Here is a 26142-nt window from a genome sequence, read left to right as displayed (position 1 = left end):
ATTTTATATGTAGTAGGCAACATGTTAGTCAAACAAAATCACAATCAGGCATTGTGCCCAATGAGACCATGAGAGTTAGGAAATAAAAATATTCAGTTTGGAAAAAATGAAAATCAAACATCTCAGATGAAAATGCTCTTTTCTAAAATAATTTCTTAAAGGAGGATATTTCTGGTAGAAATGTGGAACCATAAGAAAGGGAGCTATCTCTTCATGGTGACTTGGTGATTAAAGAATGCAAAGTACGCTTTTTCTTTAATCTGACCAGTAAGCCAGTGTTACCACCTGGTTTGGGATTTAACATGGTCCCAATTTATGAGGTATTAGATTCATTGAAAGTCTTGAAGGAAAAGGGATTATCTGGTTCAAAGATAATGTTACGTTATGAGCTACTATGGTCTCATGTCATCTCTTTAGTTATCATTGAAATTCTAAAAGAAAAAGGTAGTAAATTTTTAAAAATTGTATAATCTATACCCTGAAAACTTCAGAAATGCTTGATGTTAGGAGGAAAAAAACCATTCACATTTCAGAATATAATTTCACTATAGTTGGGAACATTCTGAGTATTGTTTTCTGAGGTCATTTCACCCATTAAAAAAAAATAGGTCTTCTAATCCTTCAGGGTACCCACTGTCAATTAAAGGAAAATTTTATACAGAATAAAGAAAAATATGTATTTGTATAAATCTGTGAAAGGGGTCACACTGAATAATTATCTAATATAAGTTATCCTCCTCACCATTAAATCTTTACCAAAATTTCTAAGTATCTCCTTGAAGAGATGTGCTTCAACTCCTTTTTATGCTGATTTCTGGCCTAACCAAAGTCTAAGGAGTTGAAAAGAAATGCAAGAAAAGATAAGCAAAAGGACCAGCTAATGCATAAACTGAATAATCCAAAGGCCCAAATAGTCTACACTTACTGTATTAGGTTGTGTGATTTATAACAACGTCTTAGCTATAAGAATAAGATTGAATTAGAACACCTTGTGAAGTTTTACTTTACAAAGTTACAACAACACATTTCAAAACTATTTTTAGAACTTTAACAATAGGAAGCTCTGACAATCACCTTGGAAAATCACTTTGGTTCAACTTTAATATCCCTTAGAGTATAATTTATAACTTAACCAGGAATACAAGAAAATGTTTATGTTTTATGATGATTTTATTTAAATAATTGGAAGATATTCGTTGTTCAAAATGAAAATAAATCTGAAAATTTGCTTGCAATCTCATATTTGAAAAGAAGTAAAAATTCTGTGCCAACACATGAAAGGAAAATTTTACCGTTTTCATTAAAAACATTTCATGGAGAAAGAATGGTAAAGCTTGAGAAACACTGATGTCTCTTGAGTTATTTTTTAAAAATAAAATATTTTAATTCAAAGATTTTAAAATAGAAAAAATAAGCCAACTCATTCCAAAGAAATCAGGTTCTAAGTTAATACATTTTTTGGTCAATTTATAAAAATTCGTTCCATGAAATTAACAGCATGGACCACACCGATGGTAGGTTAGGTACCTACAATGTATCATAACAGCAATTTTAATATTCTAATCATTTTTATAAGATTGAGCTAAATATTCTGTCCAGATAAAAGGAATTACCTTATATAAACAGACAAGTGTGGTTATCTGCTTTCACCTAATTTCTTCTGGGGCTGCAGAGAAAAAAAAATCTGTCTGTATTGACTACTGAAGATAACAGAGTAATACTATGTTCCAGTTTCTAATGAGTTCCCTAGTGATTCTCCCAGTCGCTCTTACTTGAAAATCTGCAGTGGGACTGCTTGAAGGAAGAAACAAAAGCACAACTACATATTTGTCTCCAGGACCCTGGGTTGGTGATTAGTTGAAGAGATTGTGGCACCAAAGTCTGTATTTTCCCTCTACTTTTTGAAATGAAATATTACCGTCTATCAATACAGTTTATACTTTTTGACCTTTTAATTCCAGTTGTCACTGAATCAGCTTCATTTGGTGTGGTGGATCTGGGGCCCTTTGTTGCAATAAGGGTTAGCTGATAGGAGAGACTGTGGCTTCTCAACCCCCAAAGCAATGGGCTGTGCCTCATAGGAGGTGACAGAAAAGCTCTGCTCCATTGACTGAGAGCCGGTGCCTCTATTACTGGATGGTGGAGTGCAGCAGCCTTGCTCTGTGTCCTTATATAACTGGTGTTCATTTCTCCATGAGGTCCGTTTTACTGACCCTATACAAAAGTAATAAGAAACTTTAGGGTTCACATCATTCACAATGCCCAGCAAGAGAGGCCCTAATGATAGTGATTAGAGAGTAGGCCTGAAAGATGAGACACAAAATGAATCCATTCTCAGACTGTCTGGACCCGATTTCTAAAAAATTAGTCTTGGTTGGATGAGATGATTCAAAGGCCATGCTTGACATTCTTCTGACATTCTCTGTGCATTTCTCTCCCTTTCTGGGAGACTTGAGAACAGAGCTGAGGTGCACTTGCATGCCTAGCATGGTACTTTGCCCATAGCATGGTGCTAACTCAACCTGCACCAATTGATGTTGGTTGAGGTCAATGAATATGGTTCCTTGGATCCACCACTAGTACAACCTGTGTTTTTATGGGTTTTCCGGGAGCAGAGAAGGAATTGGCTCAGAGCCAATCTCAATCTTTTATCTCATTCTCCATTCTACTTCCCTACCTTGGATCTCTTTGTGCACTTTTATCTCGTGCATTTATGAGACAGCTGGCCGTGATCAGAGGGTGTGATCACTCAGATTGGGAGACAGTTTTATGAATGGCCCACAGAGAGTAAGTCAAACCACAGTAGAATAAGCAAAAAGGCTATTCTAATCTTTTCCTGTGCACTTAGCTAACCAGATCCTGAGTTTTTTTCTGAGTTTAACCATACCTTGGCCAAATCATTGTGCTACTGATTAACTGGAAAAATTATATATACCTCCACAGTGAATTACTTTTGTAACAAAGAATAATGTGATTTTAGCTCCTCAAGAAAAAGCAATATGTAATGATAGGATATTCCATTACTTTCTCATAACATTGGTAATAACAACAAAACCCAAGCAACTTTTGAAAATGCCCAACGTTTTCATTAAGTGGGGAACAAACCTGGTAACAGTTTATATATAAAATATTATTGTTGTAGTTTTAATATTCAATTCTAAAGTGTACCTTAATATCCAAAGCCTTCACCAAAGAAAAAAAAACGTTCTACTGAATTTGGGTTACATGGCAATACATGTATGAGACAGATGCAGAGTGAGTTTTGTAAAACAAGAATCCTATGTTCTCTCTTTAGGGAAATTTGAAGAGGAGAGTAACAAGCATATTCACAAAGGGCAGACATCAGAAAATATAAGCAAAGCTGAAACCCCCCCTCAGCACAGAAACTGGTTTTGTTGGCTCAAAGTTTCTCTGAAACTTTCTAACAGCTTATGATTCAAACATGTTCAACCTTGTCCTCTGAGTTATGAAATAAAATTGATATCTGAGCCCCATGCTCAAGATGTTTATCATAATGCAACTCTTGGCAAAAGTATTATAAGGTATCTAATTCCATTTCCACCTGAAGCAGATTGAATTCCAGAGTAGTCTGAGAACCTGGGTTGTTTTTATGGACCCTCTCCCAGTAGCCCGAATGGACTTCACAGATGGCCAGGCATTTGGCTGAGGGCTGGCCCTTGATAAGATGTAAACACTCCCAAATCCCCAGGAAGACCCCCCAGAACAACTTAAATTCACAGGAACCTTCCTACTAGAACATGGAACACGTTTTCTTGGAGTCATTTACAATTTCACCAGAACTATACCTATGGCTACCAGTACAGATCCCTAACCCCAAGAATGATCTAAAAAAATGCAGCTGAATTCAAAATAGTCACTCATTGTGTGTTTGCTCGAAGTGATCTAGCAGACTGGTATGTGACCAGAATTTTGAGTGAACATGGTAATCTCGTGCAAGATAAGAATCTAATCCAAATACATTTCTCTAAAGGTCTATGGCATTTCACTACAGCTCAGCTGCTCACATAGCTTATACAGTTGAAGTATTGTATCTGCGCATCTGTGAGAATTTCACATTCAGGAAAACACTCAGGATCCAGGTAAAGATAGCCACTCACCTGGCTCCGGAGAGGAAAACCGGCTAACATCTGCTGCCTCACCATCCTTGAGGGCCATAGGTTGACTTCCATTCCTGAGATTTTGATGTTCCTTTATAACCACAAACTGCAGAGTATACAGGGGAGGAAGGGAGGGAGAGGACATAGCTATAACTCATCAATGATTTCAACACACATTAAGTCAAAGTCTATGGCTTCATTGTGATCATCATATGGAAGGTGGAAGCTGAAAGAAAGGCCCTGTCAAATTTATCTCTCTTGCTAATAAAAGATTCAGTTTTCAACTGGGAGCCTTATGTTGATTAAGGCAAATAGGCACTACCAATGCCTTTACTGAAGATCTATTCTAATTCTGGAATCCTAACTTTTGGGTCATGGATCCCAAGGGTCCCACTGTTTTATTTAAAGCAATCCAAGAATCCCTAAGTGTTCTAAACATTGCCCAAAGACCAGACAAATAAGAGCTCATATAAGTATGTACTCCAATTTTTCAAATACATGTATTTGTTTAGTTAATAAAATTCATTTAAACATGCTACCAAGTTCTGAGGAGGTTGGGGTCATTAGCAGGTAACAACAACTAATAGCATAGCTACTGTTTTGCAGGAATCCCCCAAATGCCTTTTCATAGTTGAACACTTTAGCAACAAGAATTCTAAAAGGCAGGCCCAGAAAGATTCAGCATTTCTCTTTGGTCAAAAAAATTATTATTTTTGTCCTTATTGTATTACCCACAATTGATTGGGCACTTGGAGTGTAGGCTGACCAGAGTCCACTGGCTCACATTCACACTAGATGGATTAGGTATTAAAATAGATCGATGAAAGAAAATAGGTCAATGCTAAAATGAAAGAAAATAAGTTATCTCATGCCTTAGGACAAATAATGCAATTTGCAAAAGTCCTTCCTCACCCATCAGTAAGGGGGACTGCCCCCAAGATTTTAGCTGATCATGCTCTCTGTTGGTTCAGAAATGGACCCTCCACAGGAAGAGTCCATAACTCAGAAATAAAATAAGGAAAAGGGAATCGAAAAAAACCAACAAAACCCTCCCTGCTCATATTTCTCTTTGAGAAAAGTGTAGGAAGCACAACGACTGGAGTCAATTAGGGAGAGAAATGTTGGCGAATCCCATGAACACGTGTTTCCATTTTCTTATTTTCCACAATGCTAATTATCCTTCATTGCTTTCTCTTCATTAATGGTCTCTGCAGTGACATATTGCAAAATTGTTACACGATCCATTGTTTAAGGGCATACGCCATTATTTCTGACTAAAATCTATAGCCAGCCCCTCTGCACTGCAAATTTTCCAGCCACATGTTTGTCTGCCCAGAAGAACATAGGTCCTCAGATTCTGGGATGAGATGAGAAAAGCAGCTGATGGAACCAAATTCCGTTTTGCTGCTTCTCCTGCCATCTCAGAGGCTCAGCTCTCTCCTGCTCCCACTGAGATCTGTAGCAGCAGCTGGTGTCAATGACAATTAGAGTGGACAGTTATGATGGGTTGGGGGGCTGAGCTCAGCAGCCCGAGGCCTCCTCCCACAGCTTGGAGCCAACAAGCTGCTAATGACAGTGGCAAGTGTTTTTGATTTTTTTAAAAACTAGATACAGATGGTTTCTCCTTCTTTTCCAATGATTTAACATGAATTAAAGTTGCTACTCAAAACCTGAATGAAACGCCATAGAGCCCAACAGGTGCAATACAGGTCAGTCAGAAGTCCACACAGCTCAAAGAACTCACAGCACTCAAAGAACTGAGGATGTTCTAGAGGTAAGCCCACCAAGAAGCACACACTTAGGGATCTGAAGATACAGAAGGAATCTCAGAGGTCATCTAATCCACACCCCTCAGTGTCCTGAAGAGGAAACAGGGGATAAGTAACCTACTGAAGATTCAGACAACCAATTAGTAGGAGTGTAAGGCTAGACTTCACATTTCTTGTTTTATTTTTGTATTTTAAGTTGTAGCCAGAAAACAAGTATACACTGAATGCCTATAAGAGGCAGGATCATGATGACCTGTTGAGCAAAAGCATGGCCACAGGAAAGCTATTCTCTGGGAAAGAGTATGGTGGGGGCAGGGGAGTGGGGGAGGTGTGGGAAGGAGACAAATGTTGCCTCTGCCCCTCCAAAACATCCCCTAATAACCTTTTCCCTATTTGCCCACAGGTTTCAATCCCCCAATGGATCTGCCACGTATTAGACCAGCCTCTTCTGCAATATATGCCCCCAATAATACCAGCAGTACACACTGAACCACTCAAGTTGTCTCTGACAGGTGTCTGGAAATGGAAATTCCAACAGTTTCAAGGAAGCTTAGCCTATCTAAGCTTGCCCTATACGGTTTCAAGATCAGTTACTGAAGTGGATGATTTATGAAGCATTTTGAACTTCCCAATCACTATGCTTTTTGGAAAATGTATACGTTTGCCAGATAAAATATAAGACACCCAATTAAATTTGAATTTTAATTTGAACATTCACTGTAAGTATGAACTTATCTAGGGTCCTGTATTTTTATTTGCTATACCTGGCAACTATTTTGCTGCTGAAATTTAGAGATTTAAAATGTATGTGAAGAAAAAAAATATTAAGAAAATTAGAGCATCAGCTGTGTTTCAAAGAAATGAATAAACAAACGAACAAACAAACAGCTACAATGCGAAACCAGAAGATAAAAGAAAGAAAAGTAGAGCATAGTCTTGGGCTTTTAAGAAAACAATTTGAAAGAGATTACCTAAAAATTGGGAAAGACTTTTTACATAATTCACAAAAATACAAGTTAGAAGAAGAAGTTACAGGATAGAAGAAAATTATGAGAAAAAATTAACTGGGATCTACATGAAGCCAATTTCTTGCTTCATGTACTTTGGTCACATTACCCAAGGTTGGGGATAAGAGGCCATCCTGGCCTCGCTGTCTGAAGGCCTGCTACTGCTACTCTCTCTGCTTGGCTCTTCATAAGGATTCTTTAAATTTTTTGATGACAACTTCTTAGTCCTGCAATAAAACCAAAATGTGAGACAATTTCAAAACAAAACACAACCAGTAGCCCACTCAGTGATGGTCAGGGACAACCACTTTTGCTATTGAAATATAGGTACCTAAAATGTCTGAAAGAAGAAATATTAAGAAAACTAGGAGCATAACTTTGGGTTCGCTCTGTATTCTTTTCTGCAGAACTTTCCAGATGATATTTCATTTTTTTCAAGGTTCTGTGAGATGGCTGGGTTCCTCCCACTAGTCTGGTTGCTGAAAGGCATCAGACACAAGAACACAGAGTGGAGGACCCAAGAGAATACTATCTCATAATTGCCAACCTAGGAAATAGGATAGGTCTCTTGCCTCCAAATCTAGCTTCATAAATACTTGTTTGACAGACATGAAGCACAACGTCTATAGAAGGCATGGTGTCATGCCCGAGAGGAAGGGGAGTAAAGTGGGGGAGATCTAACATTAGGCTGGGATACCTGTCCCCAGAGCTGTAGCTTCTAGAGGGAGAGAGACCGGTACATAATGTATGGAGCAGCCATTGAAAGGAAGGCAATGAAGGAAATGTGGTGGTAAAGACCACTAGCCAGGGACGCCTGGGTGGCTCAGTGGTTGAGTGTCTGCCTTAGGCTCAGGGCATGATCCCGGAGTCTCAGGTTTAAATCCCACATCAGGCTCCCTGTGGGGAGCCTGCTTCCCCCTCTGCCTGTGTCTCTGTCTCTCTCTGTGTGTGTCTCTCATGAATAAACAAATAAAATCTTTTTTAAAAAAATATTAAAAAACCACCAGCCAGCCCAAGATTCCAAAAATAGTGCTGCTATCTTGGGCAGGTGGCAGCTAAGTCCCTCTAGGAGACAAAGAGTATCAATGCTCAATCGAGACAAGAGAGGCAAAGTGATACAAAAGGAGGAAATAACTGATTCTAACTCTTTAAGGAAAATCATTCAATATGCCTCACTTAAAAACTCAAGGGTAGAGCTGTATTTATCGGTATACTTTGGTGACATGACAATATTTAGACTAGAAGTCTTAATTTGATCGTCTCAGAATCAATACACCAAAGTACTGATGCAGTAAAAAACATAGTCGAAAATTTGCAGGGGGGTAAGCTGCTCCACTGATCAGAGCCATTAGGTAAATACCCATACATCTGCTCAGAAAGAACTTTACAAGTTTGGATGCCTTTCAGTAAAAAGAAAAAGAGAAAAGGTTCTGATGAGTTTTCTTTTCGAAAAAATAATTCTTATCACTTTTGATTTAGATATATGGGGGTCAGAAGCTAAAAATGTTCTTATTTGTACATAAAGTCTACTCTAACCAGCTGAGCTGGTCCTTGAATTCTAAGTCCAAAGAGCCAGCAATCTGACATTAGCTTTTAATCCAGAGTTCTGAAGAACATCAGCAGAAAATAAAATTTATTTATTATGTCATAACCCACAGAATAAGAAAAAAATACTTAATAATTATGGCACACATGAACTTGAGTTTCCTGCTTCAATTTTTTCTACACTATTTGTCAAGCATCTACTTTTCTTTTGGCATTCTGTCCAATGGGACAAATCTTGATTATTTGATACTCTTTCTACAAGTCCAATACCAAGCTAAAAAGTGAAATAAATGGTTACTGTTGAACCTCTGAACTAAAAATTTCAAGAGAACCTTGTCTCTCAAGGTGTAAAAGAGGTTCAGAACATGTTACTCTTGGTGGGAAGATTATAGCTCATAGCAAATCCCCATGATAATAACATAGTGTTTATTAAGTCCTCTATGCCAGTTCTAAACTCTTAACTCAATTATTTTTATAATAACTCTTGACATTATTACTGTTCTTTGTTCCCATTTTATAGCAAAGGAAATTAATGAATACAGAGGTTAGATAACACACCTGTTATGACTTCAGCATGACTGGGACTTGTACCTGCGTAGTCTGATCCTAAAACCCATGCTCTTAACCAGAATGCTAAGATACAGCAGGATCTCAGACGAGCACATCCTGGATGATGTGCTGAAATTCTCCATAATACATGACACTTGCCATCTGAGTGGCTGCATAGCACTGGTAAATGTGGTTGAATTTTATTCTGCAGGTGGTCATGTAAGTACGTACTCCCTACATTTTCAGAGAATTGGGACCATTAGGTAAGTTGACCTTAGGTTCTTCAGCCATAAAATGATGAAATTGAGTTAGATAATTCTACAAAGTTCCCTTCAGCCCAAAAGTGTTATGACTCAATAATTTTGTACAGCACAAGCTCTAACAGTACATAAATGCTTGTCAACATTGATGATAGTAGAGGATGGAGCCCTTTTCAAGAAAAAGGAAAATGATCCCTTCACCTTAATGTAGTATTTTTTTGAGATTAAATGTTTAAATATTTTTGCTCCAGAGTTTTCAACTTTTACTTTGAAATTACTGAAAACGCAAAACCCAAGGACCTTCCAAGTGAGGGAAAACACTGATTCTCTTGAACAGAAGTTAATGCTTTGTGGGAAATCCACTGAGGGGAAGGCAGCCAGGAAAAACTAATTATGCCGCCCACATGCGAGCGGGGGTGGGATGGGGGAAGCAGGTGACGCCTAAGAGAAGAAAAGTGGACTATGAAAGTGCATTATGCTCAATAAAAACCCCATAAATGGTGCAGATAGGAGCACCCGGGTGGTTCAGCAGTTGAGCATCTGCCTTTGGCTCAGGTCATGATCCCGGGGTCCCAGGATGAGTCCCGCATGGGGCTCCCCGCAGGGAGCCTGCTTCTCTCTCTCTCTCTGTGGCTCTCATGAATAAATAAATAAAATCTTTTTCAAAAATGCAGATATACCGACAAAGACTGGAATGCAACAAGGACAAGTAAAACCATCGATGTTTTAGAGCAGCCACATCCTCAGCCATTTCTTGTTTTCTTTTATGGTCATTCCCCCTTTCAAATCAATGTAGCAAGTGTGCAGAGAAAGTTCACCTGGCGGAGGCAGGCACGCCCTCGGGCGGGCGGCGCTAGAGCCAGGTGCAAGGTGCACGGGGAGGGAAAGGTCACCTGTAGCAGTGCGCGCCCCCCAGCCCGAGCAGCAGCAGCAGGACGAGCACGGCCACGCCCACGGCCACCGCGGCGACCTGCCGCTGCCGGCCCTGGCCCGCGTGGCGCAGTTCCCATTTCAGGTCTCGGTGCTGACATCGCTCCCCGACGTAGCCAAAAACACAGCTGTAACAACACCAAACACAGGTCAGCCGCAAGCCCTGGCCAAAAACGCAGATATTTTTCAGATTCCATATCCTGCTTTCAACCCCTGCATTCCCCAAACTCGGCTCTCTAGAAGCATATGGAAAATCCATCAGGGGTCAGTTGAAAGCACTGTGATGGACAAGTTCATGCAGCATGGACCCCCACCCCCACCCCCACCCCTTGGTCTGTTTGCACCCGGACTGATGAGGGATTATTTGCATGCCGCCTCTATAAGGCATTGCAGAACATTGATTAAAGATCAGCTTCTGTTAGGCTGAGAAGCTACCTTTAAGACCAGCGCAAAGCAACTCTGCCCTGGGAGCCCAGAGAGTTTTTGAACAAATGTTTGGCCAGATTGCAGAGAGTATAGGTCAAAGGAAGGAAGAATTTGAAGACAGAGTCCCTCACTGGAGACCAGGCTTATACAACAACGTGTAGTCTCTGAGCAGGAAGGGCAGCCTAGTCGGCCAAGGAAACAGTTCTTTTCTTTAAAAAAAAAAAAAAAAAAAAAAATCACCACTGGCCCAAGAGAAAGGTCTCAGTGATGCCACACGGACATTTGCGTCCTTTCTTCAAGGGAGAGAAAAATAAATGGAGGAAAAGGAGCTCTCAGTGTTTCATTAGCGAAATGGTAACTAGTGTTACCAGCCACCCACAGGAGCCACGAACGTGTAGATAAAAGTAAATGAAACAATGCTGCCATCTACTGGGAATGTATACTTCCAGAAATTATGGGATCGTGGGTACAATCCTATTCTATTACTCTTCACAGAAGCATAAAGGTCAAAAATATTCCTTTGAGCATTTTGAGCTACTCACTTGTTAGGAATTCCCCCCGCCCCAGCCCTGGGTCAGTTATCTATCTGCGCCTCATTCCAAAAGGACCTGAAGGAATGAATGCCCAGGGAATTGATACTGGTTCTCACCGGGGGAAGAGAGCTTGGAAAAAGCATGAGATGAAACTGCAAAAGATCTAGATCCGGGGATCCCTGGGTGGCTCAGCAGTTTAGCACCTGCCTTCGGCCCAGGATGTGATCCTGGAATACCCGCACCGAGTCCCACATCGGGCTCCCTGCATGGAGCCTGCTTCTCCTTCTGCCTGTGTCTGTCTCTACCGCGCCCCCCCCCACCCCGTCTCTGTCTCTCATGAACCAATAAAATCTTTAAGAAAAAAAAAATCTAGATCCTAGTCCCAGTCTAGCTTGAGTTGGTCATAAGAGCGTTGGAAAGTCACTTTCAGAGAGAAGAGGAATAAACTAGCATTTGTTAGGCAGCCTGTGTATCTGACACCGAGCTAGGCACTTTTACTCACTTTACTTTCAATAGCAAATTCCCATTTTACAGATGAGAAAGTGAGGGTCAAAAGAGTTAAGTAATTTGTATCAGGTCTGGTGAATGGTAGGGCTTTGGTTGGTTGGTTGGTTGGTTCAGCATAGCTGACACTATGTTACATTAGTTTCAGGTACAACATAAGGATTTGACAAGAGTACACAGTATGCTCTGCTCATCACAGATGTAGCTGCCATCTGTCCCCACGTATCCCTGTTACGATGTCACTGACTATACCCCCTTATGCTGTGCCTTTTATTCCCATGACTTATTCATTCCATAACGGGAAGGCTGTATCTCACTCTCCCCTTCACTCATTTTACCCATCCCCCTACCCATCTCTTCTCTGGCAACCATCAGTTTGTTCTCTGTATTTACAGGTCCCATTCTGCTTTTTGTTTGTTTATTCATTTTTTTTTTTAGATTCCTCATAGAAGTGAAGTTAAATGGTATCTGTCTTTCTTGTTTGACTTATTTCACTTAGCGTAATATACTCTGGGTCCCTCCGTGTTGTTTCAAATGGCATATCTCATCCTTTCTGTTGCTGCATAATATTCCATCACAAACACATACACACACACACACACACACACACACACACACACACCATCTTCCTTATCCATTCATGTATCAATGGACACTTAGATTGGTTCTATATCTAGACTATTGTAAATAATGCTGTGATAGATATCTTTTTGAATTAGTGTTTTCCTTTTCTCTGGGTAAATACCCAAGAGCAGAATTATTAGATTATATGGTATTTCTATTTTTAATTTTTTGAGGAAATTCCATACAGTTTTCCACAGTGGCTGTATCAGTTTATATTTCCATCAGCAGTGTATGAGGGCTCCTTTTTCTCCACATCCTTGCCAATAGTAGTTACTTTTTATCTTTTTTGCTTTTAATCAGTGAATGGCAGGTTTGATCCAAATGGTTTTCTGATTTCAAAGCCTGTGTTCTTTTTGCTATATTAGGCTACTTCCTTTTTTTCTTGTTTTTTAAATTTTTAAAATTATTTTTATATATATTTTTAAATGAAGTTCGATTTGCCAACACATGGTATAACATCCAGTGCTCATTCCATCAAGCGCCCCCCTCAGTGCCCATCCCCCATCCCCCCACTCGCCTTCCCTTCCACTACCCCTTGTTCATTCCCAGAGTTAGGAGTCTCTCATGTTTTGTCACCCTTTCTAATTTTTCTACATTGGGCTACTCCCGAAAAGGGTTTTAAGCTCTGTGCACCTCAAGTTATTCTTCTAGAACGGATCATGAGAGAGATAACAGGATCTAAGTGTAGGAAGAATAACAGACTGTCAAGTTATTTCAGGCTTTCCTGGATACTGTTTTAATTCTAGCTATCTTTGGTTATAGTAATTTACTACCAATGCCTAGCAGCCACTTTTAAGCTGTTGGATGTTAATCTTAGAGATTTTAGGGTCTCAGGAAATATGCCAATTACATGGGCAAGAGTCCTGGGCAGCCAAGCCAAGCAGTAATATCAGGGCCTCTCTGGGCCATATAAGGCCCAAAGCAGTAAGCCAGCATTTCACATGGATGGGCCATCCACTACTAGTTCTTGGCATTATTAATTAGTTCTGTTTAACCAAGCAAAAGATTCTTGGGTTTATTTAATCGGATAAATTATTCAAATCTGAGTTTATTTTGGTCAAATAATTTCAAGAAATTCTAGATTGAAGAAAGGTCAACAAAACTTTTTCACGTTGTGGTGTATGTACTATGATCAAGAACTGAGGGCTAGAGTATGCAGCATTTCTCAGACTGATTTGACCACACAACTCCTTTTCCATGAAACATTTCACAACACTGGTGTTGGGGCAGCTTGATCTCAAGAAGACCTGGCCAACCTGTGGGTTGGTTCAAAGCCAAATCAGAATGAATGAGGACCTCCTTTTAGCTCAGGGGGCTTGGTCTTCTGAGAATCTCGAGACCAGGGAAACTTTGAGAAAGATATGGGGTGTGGAGACTTCAGTTCTCACATCCTCTGCACCCCAGGCAGCCAGGGGATCTCTGTATCTGAGGGGAGCTTCCACTGTCTTCAAGCAAGGAAAGAAGAGGTGCCCTTTATAAACCTTCTCATGGTATTCAGAACCCTGCAGAATGATGTCCAGGAGGTGTTTCTAATAAAACTTGGAGTGGTGAGCACTCCTAGAGATGTGTTATCATAGAATTTAAAAAATACAAGGTGAGGTCATTGAGGCAAAAGGAAGAAAGGCTTGAATGTCTGATTAAACCACATTTTTATTAAATGTAGAATTCAAAAACAAAGTTATGATCTAGATTAATGGGACCTCTGGTGATATTTTAAATATTGCTTTTGATTAAAGGTCCTTAAATATGAGTGTTATCTCTAGTTTAATTGTCATTTTGTAGCAATTCATGTTTAAAACCTTATCAGGGAATAAGATATTTTCATCAGGATTTAATGACAGAAAAGCAGTGTACTAAAGAGTTCATAAATCATTTAATGAATCGATGCCATCGGGTCAAATGAAAATAATGTACTAAATGCAATTCGTAATTGTGAAGTATCCCTCACATTATTGTAATATCTCTCATAATCTAAAGTATCATAGAGATAAACAAATCATGATCTAATAAAGTAGGACATTTATCTTCATGATTTCATTATTTTGGATAATAAGGAACCATGAATAAGTAAAAAATAATTTATTCTTATTATCAAAATCAAGGATAACTACTGTGAATATTGGATTTATCTTAGGTTAGAAAAATTACAGCGTCTGAATATGAAGGTAGAATTCTATGAGCATTGAGTCATTTTCACTAATATTCACGAGTATTTTTCATTATTTTTGTCTGGCTGATACGATTTATAATGCAAGGCTATTCCCTTTGTCGCAGAATGTAACTTGTTCTCCTAACAATTTAGACTATGTTTCTGCTGATTATTATTCATAAAATAATAAAAGCCTTTAAGCTTATAGCATCTATTCATGAGGACCAGAATATTTTATCACTTCTTCCTCAGGCACTGGGAAAATCATCAATGAGTCAGGACTCTAGCCACAGGAGACCTATTTATTTTTATGGACCTATCAGCTCCCTCTGATTGACTTCAAAATCCGAAATCCATTAAAAGTAAAATTTGATGCAGAATTAGATACTGCCAAGAAGGGAAATGTTTTCTGAGTAAGTATGGTAGGAAGACTCATAGTCACCCTTAAATCTACTTTTCAGTTGACTGTGCCCACTATTGAAACCTTCACAGGGATGAGGAAGGAGCAAATACAGCAGGCCCCATTTCCGGCACTTGTTACTAAGCAACCAAAATGTAAACACCAATATTAGAAACTGAAGAAAAATATTTTTTTTTCCAGTTTTGACAATTGAAGGTAAGAAGTCCAGTGTGTATATATTACACTTTTGTAAATTCAGAAACATATTGTGGATGTTCTCCACATATGCAGCGGGAAACAATTCAAAGTTTTCAGGGATTGTTTCACAAACTCAAGTTTTCAGCTAGAACGAGAGGTTTAAGCCCCAGACTGTATCAGTAGTAACATCAAGTTAAGTAAAAGGGAAAATCACCAATTCTTTAAATGTATATTTACTATTGGCAGCTAGGGAGTTGGGGGTGGGGTTTGCAGAGAGGGTGCAATACATGTACACACACACGCACTTTATATATATATGTGTTTATATATTTTTCCCTAGCAAAAACCTAATTATAGAAGAACTTCCTTGATACAAATTTTATGAATTAGCAAAAGGTTACAGACTGCAACATCATACCTCTCTGCCATCACAAAGACTTGACTTACTTGCATGCGTATCTGTCGACTGCTTCAATGTACATACACACACCATTATAGAGGCAGTACCCATCATAGGATGAGGGGCATTCCCGATAACCATTTCTCACAGAATAGTGACTGTCCTCCATGGGATGAGAAGGCGGAGTAGAGTCTACAAAAATCAAAGACATTAATTTTACTTTCTGAAGTGATTAGGTCTTTCAGGTATCAATATCAGGAACTAGTCTCTGTGAACAATTTGTGATATAGTGTCTTTTAGTGACAAGAACTCAGAAGCAACTCTAGTTTCACTTTCCTAACCAGACTTCACATCATTCACCATGGAGCCAGCCATTCTTTCTTTAGGTTCAGTATTATCTGACATAAAGCATATTGGAGGCAAGCAAGGGAATGGTCAATTCTAAATTATTGCAAGGATCCCGAGTCACTGGTCTCATTATAAAAGTCATCTGTCATCCACAAACACACACTCATGGTGTGAAATGACAGCCAGCTTTAAGAGGGTCTCACTGAACAAAAGTACCTCTTTATGGCTTATAAACTACCAACCAATATACAATCCATTACCCCCAGTATCAAAAATTTCTCCCACACAATGCTTCTAAAAATGATTTAACTTTCAAGAGGGACCTTCAAAGACAAGACCAGCAAATTCAACAGAAAAGAAATGCTACCGTGACAGAGGAAATGTCAAGGTGGTAAGGTCCCTTTTACTGAGTGGTTGGTTCTCCGCTCATTAAAAGGAAAACATTAGGGTGTATAGTTGACTATATAAATATTAGCAGTCTTTCAATGCCTTTAAGAAAAGCAAATTATGTGAGAAAAATAATATATTTTTTTAAAAAGACCCAAGTAAGTACAGAAATTTCCCTTCTTAAGATGTTTCCTGCTTGCAGAGCTGAGACAGATAAATTGCTGGCAGTGGTGGCAACAGAGTCCCTGATCCTGGTTTCCAGGGTCAGGATGAAGCCAGCTTCCCCCTTCTTGGGTGCAGATGCTGAGAAGATACTGCCCTTTGGGGAAAGCCTTGAGGAAGCACAAGTAGACCATTAACATTTAAAAAGAAAGAAACAAGAGGTGCCTGGTTGGCTCAGTCAGCCGAGCATCTGGCTTAGGCTCAGGTCATGATCCCAGGGTCCTGGGATCAAGCAAACAACCCCCCCCCACACACACACACACACATTGGGCTCCCTGCTCAGCGGGAAGCCTGCTTCTCTTTCTCCCTCTGCTCCTCCCCCTGCTTGTGCTCTTTCTCTCTGTCTCAAATAAATAAAAATCTGGAAAAAAGAAAGGAAAAAGAGCTGAAGTTCCAATTCAGATCAAGAAATACTAGTTTTTTAAGGTAATATTTTAAAAGCTTTAAAAGTGATTCAAAATGTTAAGGGTCCAGATATCCTTCCTGATCTGTCTTGACCTGCAAAATTTTTCCAGCTGCCCCAGAAATCAACATTACAAATTAAGACATTAGTCGCATAGTTAAAGAGAACCACCTGTATTCCCACCGTTATTGAATTGTGAGCAATAAAAAAAGAATTTATTCCAGATGCTATTAAATTAAGAAAACTTGACTATTTTACATTCCCAAGCTTAGCATCAACCTAATCAGGAATATAAACTCACCAGCTCAGTTGAATTGAATATTTCTAGAATCTCTAGAGCAAATACATTGGGGTATAGAATTTTCCGAAATTAAGTTCCTTCCTTGGACTGAGACCACCCACCAACCTACCAGCACATATCTGTCCAGGTTCAGACAGGCTGCCAGCACACATGCAGGTATAGTTTCCCTCCATATTTGTACAGGTGGCATTTTCCCCACAGGTGTGCATGCCCAATTGGCACTCATTAATATCTGCCAGAAACAAGGGAGTAGGGAAGAGAAAAGTGAGGTACAGAGTAAAACCCTAATGACGGGCAGTCAGCTTCTAGTCTTCTACATATGTAATCCAACCCACCTGTTATGAACTGAATTGCATCTCCCCCCAAATCCCCATGTTGAAGCTCTAACCCCCAGTGTGATAATATTTAGAGATAGAGCCTTCAAGGAAGTAAAGTTAAATTAAGCTATAAGAGTGAGGCCCTAATCCAACAGGATGGAATTTCTTATAAAAAAAAAAAAGGAAGAGGGACACCTGGGTGGCTCAGTGGTTGAGCATCTGCCCTCGGCTCAGGTCGTGATCCCGGGGTCCTGGGATCGAGTCCCACAACGGGCTCCCCACAGGGAGCCTGCTTCTCCCTCTGCCCATGTCTCTGCCTTTCTAAGTGTGTCTCTCATGAATAAATGAATAAATAAATCTTAAAAAAAATAAAAGAAAAGAAAAAGAAGAGACACCAGATCCCCCACCCCTGAACTATAGCAGAAAGACCATCTGAGTACACAACAAGAAGGTGGTGGTCTGCAAGCCTCGAAGAGCTGCCATCAGGAACTGAATCAGCCAGCACTAGATCTGGGACTTCTCACCTCCAGAACTGTGAGAAAATAAATTTCTGTCATCTAAGCTAGCCAGTCTATGCTGGCTTCTGTCATGGCAGCCTAAGCAGACTAAGACATTTCCCTACCAGCTTCGGTTTCTGTTTCCCTCACATCCTCACATGAGCATTAGTGCTCATTTAGGCTCTTCTCTACCCCCAAATAGACCTGTCATATGTTCATGCCTGGAATGCTTTCCATTCCTTCCCATTTCTGCCTAATAAAAATTTACTCATGCTCAAAGGTCCATCCACAGTGATACTTCCTTCATGAGGTCTTTCCTAATACCTCAGACAGATATTCTTCCTGTTGGGAACTTTCATTGTAGTTTTGACTTCTCTCATAATACATACTTTCTTCACCACTTATCATGGCTCCCTGTCTGATCCCACTCTTCTCACAAGCAAGCACTACCTCCATCATTCTGGTATTCCTCACACTTCTGATTACTGTCTCTTTGCACTTAATAGGGCCAAATAACTATTTGTCACATTGAACTACTATCCTGAATGGCTCAATTTTAGTCTTTTTTTTCTCTTTTTTTTTCTTTTTTTTTTACTTCCATCCTGTTAAATTTCTATGGACTGTTACCTTGAGAGTCAGAGAGAGCTTTTCCAAGAAGCAAAGACAAAACAAAACAAAACAAAAAAAAATGCTCTTGGCCAAGAAATACAATCACTCTTAAGAATAACAACAACACTTTTATATAGCACTTATTATGTACAGGCATGGTTTAAAGCACTATATCCACATATATATGGAAGAGGAGAAAGGAAGGAAGGGAGAAGGAAGGAAGAGAGGAACAGAAATAGTGGGAGAAGGAGTGGGGAAGGGAGAAAGTGAGGGAGAAAGACACACAGAGAGGGAACAGGAATAAGCCCATTCTTCCATGTGGCCTGAGGACTCCATGCCAATGAGGCGGGCTGGGCCATGACACCCTGTTGCATGTACACTACTGGAAAGAGGTAGGTTAGTGACAGAGAATCCAGAGATTAATGAGTTTATACATCCAAAATGTATACCTCCCTTTCTCTTCAAAGTAAATTAAATATAAAGCCTGTTTGTCTAAATCATCTATGAGTCAGTTTAATCAGAGCAGTGACATTTTCCTGACTGACAGCCAAATATGTGCTTAAAAGAATATTTACAAATGACTGTGGACTCCACAAAACTAATCTGATAAAGGTCTGATTTAAACCAACCAGATCCAAAAAAAACTTGGTAGTCATGACTGATATTTCATCTTTCACCTTAACATGTGGGAGAAAGCAGTATCATTTTAGTTTCTTATCGGGTCATCTGCCCTTCACCGTGAAAAGATTTGCATGTTTTCAGAAGGAAAAGAAAATACTGAAAGAGACATGTTAAAGCCCTGTTAAACTCCAGGGAAGCACTTCACTGGGCCACGATGGTTCAGGCAGGTCCCCACTTGTGCGGCGTTACTGTACTACTGACACCTGGAATGGTAGGAGATGTGCACGAAGTGAGCTCCCACCCCAGAGGCCACACCCAGACCTTGGCAGAGGACGGTGATTATGAAAGAGGTCTTAATCATTCTCTGCTTGTATCTAAATGTCAGCGGCTTGACTCTCCCATCTACTGAAACTTAGCATCAATAACTGCTCAATGAGCCTTCCACAGAACCACACCCTCTTTCCACGAGGCATGCAGCAGTGACTTCCAACAAGCCTGCAGTTCCCTACCGCTCAACTGCAACATTCAGTGACAACGCAGGGCACCTGGGTGGCTCAGTGGTTGAGCGAGTACCTTCAGCTCAGGTCTCAATCTTGGGGTGCTGGGATCCAGTCCTGCATCAGGCTCCTTGCAGGGAGCCTGCTTCTCCCTCTGCCTATGTCTCTGCCTCTCTCTGTGGGTCTCTCATGAATAAATAAAATCTTAAAAAAAAAAAAAAACCCAAACCATTCAGTGACAATGAAAATGCTGGATGACGCCCCCATGACTGCTGGAGGTGTGGAGTATTGATGAGGCATTTGGCATCACTCAAACCCCAGAGAAAGACTTAGAAAGGAGAGGGGCACAAAACCTCTGCAGGGTCTTGCAGGTGACTAGTGCAATCATATAGCATAGGGGCTCAAACCTGACTGTTCATCAAGAATGGAGAACAGGTCACTCTACTTCTCTTTTAGTCTTAATGTATGTGGTATCTAAATTATATCCTTCTCAATGCATCACACCCACGGTGTTTTCTGATCCACGGAGGCCTGCCTCCACCCTCCTCCCTTGGCACACATGCTCTCTTACCCAGACAGTGGATCCCATCGCCTCGGTAGCCTTCTGAGCACTGACAAACATAGCCACCTTCAGTATTGACGCACTTTGAGGAGGTAGGAGGGCAAATCGTGATGCCCATCTCACATTCATCTATGTCTGTGGGCAAAATGATGAACTAGTGAAATATGTAGACAATCCCAGTATAAGTGAGAATCATAGGAAAAAGGAGTATATAAGCTTACAAACAATCATTCAGCCACTTACAGATACTATTTGGAAATGTAATGCAAACTCTGCATCTTGGTCATAAAGTTCACTTCCGAATCAATTTTTACAGATTGCTTAGGTGTCTGATCAGCTAAGTATGGGTAAATAAATCACATTGCGCCAGAGTTTCAGACTGTAAGAACTGAGATTTTTACAGTAATCACTAACGAAAATTTCAAGGCTATCAATATAAAATGGAAAACTATCCAGCACAATCTACTTATTAAACTGAAACTTATGACCTAAGATTTTAGAGGGAAAAGTTGTTTTTATTGGAATTGTTGAATTTGTGAATTGACTCAAACTCAGATTCATGCTTTTGAAGCTAATTATAAATTTTCCTCCTTACTGTCAACTGCATACATTATGTAATTTTAATATAAACTCACTGTAATATAACAACATATTATCTATTTCATATACACTATATGCCATCCATTATCTTTTTAGCTAATATCAAATAATTTTTTTCAATCCTGCTGATTACATAAATCCCCTGGACCTTTTGAATCAGTATTATCTGAAAGAATGTTTCTGGTTCACTATTTTCCAGATATTATGTGTATTGGCCTTTGCTCTTACCAAAACATAGTTTTCCATCCCCAGTAAATCCTTTCAAACACTGACATGTGGCATTTTCTCCCTCTGAAACACACTCAGCCCATGTACTGCATCCCACAGGAGCACAGTCGTCAGCATCTGCAAACAGCGAGAACCCCATTAGATCATTTGCAGACCTCCAAGGGAAAATGGACTTGAAAGTTTTCCAGCACTTCTTTCTGAGTTCTGGGACAGGTTAACCTCCAAATAGAAATAATTAGTTGACCTGTAAGCTATATCTATATTAAAGGACCTACAAGGTGCACCTGGGTGGCTCAGTGGTTGAGCGTCCGCCTTTGGCTCAGGCCATGGGTCCTGAGATCGAGTCTCGCACCAGGCTCCCTAGAGGGAGCCTCCTTCTCTCTTTGCCTATGTCTCTGCCTCTCCCTCTGTGTCTCTTGTTAATAAATGAATAAAATCTTAATAAAAATAAATAAAGGATCCATAAGCCATGTGTTCCCATTTATATGCTCTCAGTAAATCTGTAGTCATAAAGAACTATTTGGTATTCAAAGAGCCCTGTGTGAACTTGTTTATAATTTTTTAAAAACATTTGCAAATTTGAACTATAAAATCTCCAGGAGTAAAGGGGCTCAAATATTAACAGTTTTGTTTATTTGAGAATTCCCAACCACCATGACATACAATAGGGGTCAAGTATTCTTATCCCCCAAAGAGACATAGACTAATATATAACAAGTAGATCTGTGTACCAACATGACAGAGGTACAATAAATAAGAGTTTATTACAGTCAAGCAAGATACAATAAAAAGACATATTGTCAATTTACTAAAATTATGTTTCATATATTACAGAATATGTATGTCACAATGTATGTTTATTTGTCAAGATTTATGCAGTGACTTGCAAACCTCAAGGCACTTTTATAAAGTCTTGAACCATATAAACTAAATGCTGTAAATGGACCATTTTATTTCATACTCCATTGAAATGCAAATGCCCCAGGGGACAGAGCTGCATGTTGAGCCATAAACATGAGTAAGTTGGTTTTTTTTCCCCTTTACTACTTCTGTATATAATCATTCTCCAAACGCCACAGTTGGAGTTGGGGGGATCTAACATACCACAGCAGGATATAACCTATCATCTCACTATTCATTGGTAAGTTTGCTCATCTGAGTATAGAAGAGGTAAGAGAAGTCCTCTAAACTTGCCCATAAATTAAAGAAAGTAAGATGAGTAGGATTCAGATTCTATGTGAATGCAGTTACATTGGGTAACTGCATTTGATTTGCTTAGCTCTTTGAGTAAGATTTCTCTTGTGGGAACACATGTCCTTCATTCTTGCTTGGTCATCTCTCACTCATGACTTTTCAAGATGGACAAGTTCAGACTAAATCAATTATCCATTTTATTTGGCATTTATTTGGAAGACTAGCTCTCAAGTCACAAGGCTGTTCAGCATATGGTGGACAGTATCCAATTGCCCAAGACATTTTAAATCACTTGCAGAATTGCCTTAAATTAGAATATGATTCAGGATTTATTTGGTAAGTTGCAAATCCCAAGGCAGTTTTTGCATAATGAAAAGCAATAAATATACAGCTGTAGGGGGAGATGGGCTATAGCCAAAGTGCTCCCTGTCACAAACTAGCTCTGGAAGAGACAAGTGCCTGGGCTTCACATTCCTGTTCTCCAAATTACATACGGGTGACACTTTTTGTCCAGTCTACTTCACGTGATTATTGTAAGGACTTGGAAAAAATGATTAAAATAAAAGACCTGACAATAATAAATTTTATATGTATGTAAATAAGGATGATAAAGAACAAGAGTATTGTGACAGTCTGAATCAGAATTAGACTTACCTGATTCAGATAAGACTCAGAAAAGACTCTTGGGCCTATTAGTTAAACTAATAAAATGAATTCATTTAAAAGTACCTTCTACATGCCAGATCCTAGTGAGAACAAACAATACAGAGATGGAGAATATAGACAGGGGTTCTGCTTCTTTGTGTAGTTATTGAAGTACAGGTGTGATAAGCATGCTAAAAAAAAAAACAATACCAGGTTCTAAGACACTTGAAATAACTCATCTCACCTGCTTAGGAGAATAGGAAAAGCTTTCAGAGCGAAAGCATATTATGCTGAGACCTGAAGGATACACAGGACTTGGAAGGGTGTAGAAAGAGCACTGTGGACTGAGAACACAACATCTGTCTGTTACAGGCAAGGCCAGTGTAACTGAAGCCAGCCAGAGAAAGTCAAGGACAGATAGGCACACACTGAGGCTGGTGAGGTGTGTAAGGACTAGTTCACCAAAGCCCAACAGGCTGTGTTAAGAATTTTAAGTTTTATTCATGAATTTAGAACTCATTATTTTAGTAAACTCGACAACAAAACCTTTTTATGACTGAATTTCTTTGCCTTGTTGGATACAGATCTACTTGCTATATACCAGTCTGTGTGTCTCTGGGGACTAAGAATATATTGATCCTAACCTAAAATATATTATAGATTTTTCAAATTCTTTTTAGCATAGACACTTTGTTTAAGTGAAATCTCACTACAAAACATAAATATGACCCCTTAGCATATCACAAGTAGAACAAAAACCTCATAGACTAAGACAAAATAGAACACAATTCAGATATGGAAAAATGAGGTAGTTTTCACAAAGACAATCACTTCCATCTATTCTGCACAAGGTAGAGTATAGTTTCAGGTATGAAACAAAACACAGCCTATTATACAATATACATATTCCAAATCTTTGGCCATCTCATCACTCCCCGATCCCACCCATGTGTCTAATTTACTGTCATTCATCTTGGTCTTTGAATCTCCCAAACATTAGTCCTTCAAAATATGCTCTATGAACCTTTAGGGATCCCTAGCAACTTTGAAATTGTTCTCAATACTATTATTTATATTGTTTATAATAATTTATTTATATTGTTTTAGTCTATCCTTTATTTGTCTCTACTCATATGGTGAACTTCGAGAATAGGGCTATATTAGCTCATCATCATATCCATAGTGCTTAGCATAGTGTATAGCAAATAAATAATCACTAAATGAGTAATATTCCTAATGTGCTAATGCTTTCCAGACTTTTTCTTGACATGAGTTAATTATTTGGTCATGATTTTCAAAAATCGTTGGTAAAGTCAGTACCTTAATATATCTTAGCCTCAGTTTTCAAATCTATAAAGTGATGGGTTGTGATAAGAATCAAATTAGAGGGGCACCTGGGTGGCTCAGTTGGTTAGGCTTCTGACTCTTGATTTTGGCTCAGGTCATGATATCGGGTTTGTGAGATCAAGCCCCATATCTGGTTCTGTGCTCAGCAGGTAGTCTGCTTGAGGTTCTCTCTCCTCTCCCTCTCCCTCTGCCTCCCCCTGCCCAACTCCCTCTTTCAAATGAATAAATAAATCTTAAAAAGAATCCAATTAGAGGGTATAATACCTGGTAACTCTAAAGCTCCATAAAAATGATTATTACCAAAAATATCCACCTCTGTGCTGATATTTTATAAAAAATCATACCAATAAGTTCTTTTTTTTTTTTTTTTAAGAGAGAGAGGGAGAGGGAAGAGGCAAAGGAAGGGAGAGAGAGTAAGCAGGCTCCACTAGGTGAGGAGCCTGATGCAGGGCTCTATCTCACAACCTTGATATCATGACCCAGGCCAAAATCAAGAGTGGAATGCTTAAGCAACTGAGCTACCCAGGCATCCCTGTACTAATAAGTTCTTACAGGGAGAGGTGAGAAGTCTCCAAGGTCTTGTACACAGACAAAACAGTCTGCAGACCACAAAAGTTGGATGAGCATTTTAAATGTATCTAAGGTCTTAAAGGGGAGCTTTCAAACTTATTTTTAGACACAGACACTTTGTTAAAATAAAATCTTAGTCAGAAATATAAGTAAATAAAATGTGTCAATGTAGAGCAGCACTGATTACAAGGGTAGAGAGCAGAATGAAGGGGTGAGGTTTGCAGAAGTTCCAGGGCTGAGTGAAGCCCACTTTGAAAACCACTGACCTCATGAGTGAATATAGAGTATACAAGAATTAGGCTACCTCAAGTTGTTATATACTGAACAAATTATTTAGCATTTTGGTGATAAATGTGCAATATAGAAGAGAATAATTCTAACATTTGCTGTTTGTAAACTTGGAGAAGCTGAGGCAACCAACCTATATTGCTTCCCAGTTACTATCTACTTTTCACACTAATGCAAGTATAGCTAAATGGGCTATATATCAAAATTACTAGGTATGGATGGGGATGGACTCAGTCAAATCTGTCCGGTCTAATTTTTTCACCTTTGTTTCCAAGTTAGATTTCTTCAAAGAAGTTTCCATTCAAAGATTCTGAATGAGTAAAGTTCATGTCCAGTCTCATATGGGGCCATCTTTCTTGGGCACGTGATTCAGAAAAGAAGAAGGACCAAAGTTTGAGTCCAAAGTTTGGCATCAGTAGTTTTGTGTAGATTTTGCCAAAGTTAGAGAGCTAAGTCAAAATTCTGATTGGTAAGATGGAAATTGTTGGAACCAAACCTATATTGGAGAATTCCTTATTCATACCTGACACCATGATTTCGGCCACTAGCATATGCTGAGATTCTGTAATGTTATCTTCAAATCCTTTACTCCTGGGTAAGACATCCCCTGGCGTTACGTGATTACTTAGATCTGCTTCACTACCTACTGAAGGTCAAAAGATACAGAAGATACAGTTAATTTACTTTATATGATTCAAGAAGTTTTGATTTAATTTACATTATAGCTGTTTGTTGGCTGTAAGTTCAGACTTACTCTTACAGTAAGAACATTCAGAGAAACTAGCAGTGTCTTGGTGACTTAGAAAACCTTGCCTGCTCTCCCACACCCTCCCAGCTTCACTCAGTGCACTTGGTTGAGGGTTGGGGGAGCCAGTGGGCAAAAGAACAGGACTCTTTTAGGTATTGGCAAAACCAGTTAAGAGTAGAATAACAAAATTCTTATGCACATAATCAGCTCACAGTCAACAGCCACAATTACTAAGGACAAATTAGTAAAATAATCTCCCCAACTTGCCTTCCATTTATACTCCTTCTTCCTTAGGCTGCTTTTGATACTTATTTTAACTTAATTTTACCTGTATTTAGAAATATGG

At 39.3% G+C, this 26142-nt stretch overlaps 1 protein-coding gene across 3 annotated transcripts in view; it reads right to left on the bottom strand.

The window, feature by feature from the left end:
• Positions 1-1362: 1362 nt before the first annotated feature.
• Positions 1363-26142, bottom strand: part of EGF (epidermal growth factor) — a 93315-nt gene continuing 68535 nt past the window's right edge. For 2 of the 3 annotated variants that reach the window (XM_041758096.1, XM_041758098.1), the window contains 9 exons: positions 25572-25694; positions 21005-21121; positions 20186-20311; positions 17183-17305; positions 15460-15604; positions 10142-10306; positions 7004-7121; positions 4119-4224; positions 1363-2214 (listed from right to left, as the gene is read on the bottom strand). In XM_041758096.1, coding sequence (XP_041614030.1) covers positions 1979-2214; positions 4119-4224; positions 7004-7121; positions 10142-10306; positions 15460-15604; positions 17183-17305; positions 20186-20311; positions 21005-21121; positions 25572-25694 — 1259 coding nt within the window. In that variant the 3' untranslated portion in view covers positions 1363-1978. The remainder of the gene's footprint in view (positions 2215-4118; positions 4225-7003; positions 7122-10141; positions 10307-15459; positions 15605-17182; positions 17306-20185; positions 20312-21004; positions 21122-25571; positions 25695-26142) is intronic. The other variant, XM_041758097.1, reaches the window with a different exon arrangement.

The sequence above is a fragment of the Vulpes lagopus genome, chromosome 6 (genome assembly GCF_018345385.1).
Source record: "Vulpes lagopus strain Blue_001 chromosome 6, ASM1834538v1, whole genome shotgun sequence".
In the NCBI taxonomy this organism is placed as follows: Eukaryota; Metazoa; Chordata; class Mammalia; order Carnivora; family Canidae; genus Vulpes; species Vulpes lagopus.
Note: the sequence above shows the minus strand (reverse complement) of the source record. Positions and strands in the feature narration are given on the sequence as shown.